Raw genomic sequence first — 4,566 nt, forward strand, 5'->3', positions numbered from 1 at the left:
CCTGGAGCTGAGAGGCAGCGACTCTACCTGTTACACTGCTCTAATATGAAAACACTGTGCTCCCAGGGAGGTACAGTGAAGATTATTGGGGATGTGGTAGTTTAGTGGTTAAGGTGCTGGCTTACTGAGCAAAAGGTTATGAATTCAAATCCCAGGTCCACCAAGCTGTCACTGCTGGCCCCCTGAGCAAGGCCCTTAATCCTCACTTGTATAAAAGCAGACAAATTGTAAGTCCTTCTGAATAAAAGGGTGTCTACCAAATGCCAGGAATGTAAATTACTGAGTTTATTTAGCTAAATTTATTTCAAAACATTACGATTATTTTTTTTATTAACCAAATGGGAAACTAACTGTTAAACAAATTATTCAGAAATTCCTAAACTACATCTGGAAATATATCCAAATAATTGAGGTTAAATTATTACCAAAGAGAAGTGTTATGAAATTGATCCCACATTTACTTTATATCCAAATATGAGTAATCTGCCTCATGCTCTACTGGCTGAGCAAAAAAAAAACCCTTATTCGAGACTTTATTATAATTCTACACAACCCCTAGAAAAACATTTTGTAAATACATATAGAATTTTCTACAAATTGTATATACATAATGCTAACAATATACAATCTAATTTTTACATTTCCTACCCACTTGTAGAGAACTCTGTACCATGATAATAGTGTACTAGTAGTTAGAGTTTGAAGCGTGTCTCGTTCACAAAACATGCGCACAATGTCTCCACCTGGTGGTCATTTGCAGTACTACACTATATTTTCGTTCATTTACCTCAATTGGACTCATTACATTTTAATAAACAGTAAACACAATTTTGTGCAAAAAGAAGTGAAATTAATACATACTGGAAATTTATTTTTTTTGCATTTATTATCACTGTCAAAATTAGTTAAAATCCTTAGGTTTACAAATAAAAAAAAAATGTAAACACCACAACATATGTACACAAGTACACAAGTGTCAAGACTTTGAGTGCGGCTTAAAGGAACATTACGACATTTTATTTACGCAAGCAAACTTCTGAATGCTTCACAGTGTGTTGCTTATTAATACAGTGTGTTATTTATTTATTTATTTAGAAATAAATTCTAAAGTTCTAAAAATAAAGACATGACACAAAAATTACTTTTAAGTTCAACATCCAAGTCATCGGGTTAGTAAGAATTCGTTTAAAGTATTTCTATGTAATAACTGATTCAGAATTTTCTAATGAACACATTAGAACCGTTCTCCATGCTTCAGTGTTCTGAGCTGGAGATTTAGGAGACATCCAACAGGATCAGACTCAAAGGGCTTTTGAAATTCTGACAAAAATAGACTGGGGCAAAGTTAGTGTTTTGTTAGAAAAGTTAAAAATCTGAAGTTAAAAAAAAAACAATTATTTCCTTAAACAATTAAGCAAAACTACTATTTCAAGTGTAAAACAGTTATAAAAGCCAGTCTCGGTCATATTCCTCTACATTCTTGTTGATAAAAAACAGAGTTAACAAAGTTAGACATGTTGATATCTGATTATCGCCTGTAGAGGTTTATATTCTGATAGAAAAGATGTCCAGGTTAAAGAGAGCCGAGACTTCCCTACTAGTCCCTCTTAATTTCTTGGCCGTTGACATCGGTACGTACTTGTGCTGGACTTTTCCAACGCTGGAATTTCACGTTGCTTTTACGGTATGCAAAGCGGAAAATGTCAGCTACAAACACCCACGACAAGACATACATGGCCACGCCACCACACTTGATAATGAACTTTGGCCTGGGTGAGATCAGCTCGCAGTACAGCATGGCACCGCCCACGAATACTCGCATAATGATGAACAAGAGCACAAAGAGCACGTCCACCAAGTCGCCCAGGAAAGAGTTGTAACGACCAGAGTGCTTCAGGAACCAGCGGGTCTGCAGCAGCGGGTTGGTGATCTCGCTGCCAAAGATCACGGCACAGGACTCGATGCCCGATTCACCCAACCACAGGGTCAGCAGAATACCCAGAATGCTCATGGTGTGGTGGGCAAGCATTACCAGACCCTCAGTCTGGAAGTACACACACCAGGCCATGTCGAAGATGAAGTAACCTAGACTGAGCACCATTGCTGTGATTTGGAGAGGGGTGTTCTTCGTGCCTAGAATTTAAAAAAAATTGTAAATTCTTGTAGTGTATATATTTTAAAGGAGGACAAGATTGTAAAGCAAACAATAATACTAGTTCCTATATATATATACTGTATAATCATGTCTGTTTCTACTATCCTACATACACTATATTGGCAAAAGTTTTGGGACACCCCTTCAAATCATTGAATTCAGGTGTTGTTTTTCAGGGGTTGGGCTCGGCCCCTTAGTTCCAGTGAAAGGAACTCTTAATGCTTCAGTATACCAAGACATTTTGGACAATTTAATGCTCCCAACTTTGTGGGAACAGTTTGGGGATGACCCCTTCCTGTTCCAACATGACTGCACACCAGTGCATAAAGCGAGGTCCATAAAGACATGAATGAGCGAGTTTGGTGTGGAGGAACTTGACTGGCCTGCACCTCAACCCGATAGAACACCTTTGGGATGAATTAGAGCAGAGACTGCGAGCCAGACCTTCTCATCCAACATCAGTGCCTGACCTCACAAATGCGCATCTAGAGGAATGATCAAAAATTCCCATAAACACACTCCTAAACCTTGTGGAAGGTCTTCCCAGAAGAGTTGAAGCTGTTATAGCTGCAAAGGGCGAGACAACTCCATATTACATTCATGTGCATGTAAAGGCAGGTGTCCCAAAACTTTTGGCAACATAGTGTATCTATATAAAATTTCAACACTCAAAAGCACCTGACAAATCAAAAGTCAATCTAATAATCAGTTGTGGGTATTTGTAGAGCTAATCTCTAGGGTGTTGACTAAGGTATTGGAGGTTTTTTTTTTTACCTGGGTAGGTGAAAGGCCATGGTCCATCTACGTAGCCTATATATGCAGTTATACACACTGCTAGGACGCCGTGAAACAGTGTGACCAGCCGACAGTTCCATTCATAGCCACAAGAGCCGTTTGTGTAACACAGCAGTGCATAAAGAGCGATCCACCCAGCCAAGCAAACACCTACTCCGAGAACCAGCGGCGACATCTTTGAGCTGTGGGCTGAGATTTTTTGACACAAATACACAAATATCACTGGGGTTTCGTACGGCCGAATCCTAGGAATGCCATGTCGAATAAACTTACAGAGAGAGACTCTGGTGAGACTTCTAAACAATCACAGCTTTATATAATCACAGCAACACTTGAAGTCCTGCTCTGACCTCAGACCACTCCCATGTGTACATGTGTGTGTAGGAACACAGTAGTGTTGCACAGCAGGGATTGAGAAACGCTTAAGATCTGGATGATTTCAGCACGTGTCAAAAAAACATTTAGACCAAAAGTTACTGGGGCAAGACAGCACGAGTCTCACATACCAACACTTTCATTCACTCCATTCTGAAACACTCAAAGACCATGAATTACATTAAATCAGCTACAGAGAAAGGAATGTGTGTCTTATAATAATAACATAAACATTATGATATAACAGTACAATCATGATCATTATATAATTTTGTTATTACAGTAATATTAGTCGTATTTAATAATAAGAATATGGGCATGGACACATTTGCATAGAAATTATAGTGTTTTTCGCCCCTATCCATACATCTTAAAGGAAAAAAAACAAATATAAATCTTTTTATATACATTATCAGTGGAAACACATCAAAATGCATTCAATCACTTTGTACTAGTTCACATGAACAGTTCGTTTTTCTTATTTCCTACACTGCGATCGACTGAACCATGAAGAAATAAACACCGGTTATTTAAAATCTCCTGTTTTCCGGAAACCTTCAGAACCCTGCACATAAATCCAGGCATCAATTAAAAGCAATAATCACCTGAATTACATTGTAGCTCGGTGGCTTCGCAGTAATGGCCGTGTCCGCCTGTGTCCGCATCACCATCATCATCATCTGTCACCGCCTCCCGCTCTCTCGTCTCCATGGAGACGGCGCGCGAGGCTCCGCCAAACAAAGGCAGCATAGAGGCCGGAGACATGAAGCTCCGCCCACACGTCTGAAAACAACAGCGGCCCCTAGTGGCTTGGAAACTCAACTGCACCTTTCTGTCTTAAAATTTTTTACAGTCGATACATACATATACAGCTCTGGAACAAAATAAGAGACCACTGCCCAATCTCCAGATTTGAACCCTATTGAAAACCTCTGGAATGTCATCAAGAGGAAGATGGATGGTCACAAACCATCAAGCAAAGCTGAGCTGTTTACAAACAAATTATAATTTTATATGTTTACAAATGATTTGCATTTTTGTTTTATTTGGGTTATTAAAGCTCTACAAATACTGCATGATCTTGGGTTATTTTGATATGTTGTCATTTCCTTTAAATATACACTCTAAATAACTATAGCTATATTTTGGATTTAGGATAAATATTGTCAGCAGTTCACAAAAAATGAAACAAAACTGTTCATCTCACCAATACATGAACCTGTAAGAAAAAACATAACTCA

The 4,566-nt window shown here is 38.6% G+C and overlaps 1 protein-coding gene across 2 annotated transcripts; it reads right to left on the reverse strand.

Annotated features, from left to right (window-relative positions):
• Positions 1-861: 861 nt before the first annotated feature.
• Positions 862-4,228, reverse strand: tlcd5a (TLC domain containing 5a). Of its 2 annotated transcripts, none has more exons than XM_058412872.1 (3): positions 3,940-4,228; positions 2,930-3,139; positions 862-2,133 (listed from the first exon to the last, which is right to left on the reverse strand). In XM_058412872.1, the coding sequence occupies exons 1-3, from the start codon at positions 4,088-4,090 to the stop codon at positions 1,598-1,600; spliced, it is 897 nt and encodes a 298-aa protein (XP_058268855.1). In that variant the 5' UTR covers positions 4,091-4,228; the 3' UTR covers positions 862-1,597. The 2 variants fall into 2 exon arrangements, with proteins under 2 accessions (XP_058268855.1, XP_058268854.1); XM_058412871.1 differs by having other exon boundaries at positions 863-2,133; positions 3,931-4,228.
• Between the last annotated feature and the right edge of the window lie 338 nt (positions 4,229-4,566).

Source organism: Hemibagrus wyckioides, linkage group LG17, assembly GCF_019097595.1.
Source record: "Hemibagrus wyckioides isolate EC202008001 linkage group LG17, SWU_Hwy_1.0, whole genome shotgun sequence".
NCBI lineage: Eukaryota > Metazoa > Chordata > Actinopteri > Siluriformes > Bagridae > Hemibagrus > Hemibagrus wyckioides.

Coding starts and splice junctions, on each gene's coding strand:
- tlcd5a (XM_058412871.1), bottom strand. CDS start 4,090: ATGTCTCCGGCCTCTATGCTGCCTTTGTTTGGCGGAGCCTCGCGCGCC. Junction 3,140..3,930: donor CGAGCTACAATGTAATTCAG/GTGATTATTGCT, acceptor AAAAAATCTCAG/CCCACAGCTCAAAGATGTCG. Junction 2,134..2,929: donor ATGGCCTTTCACCTACCCAG/GTAAAAAAAAAA, acceptor TTTAAATTCTAG/GCACGAAGAACACCCCTCTC.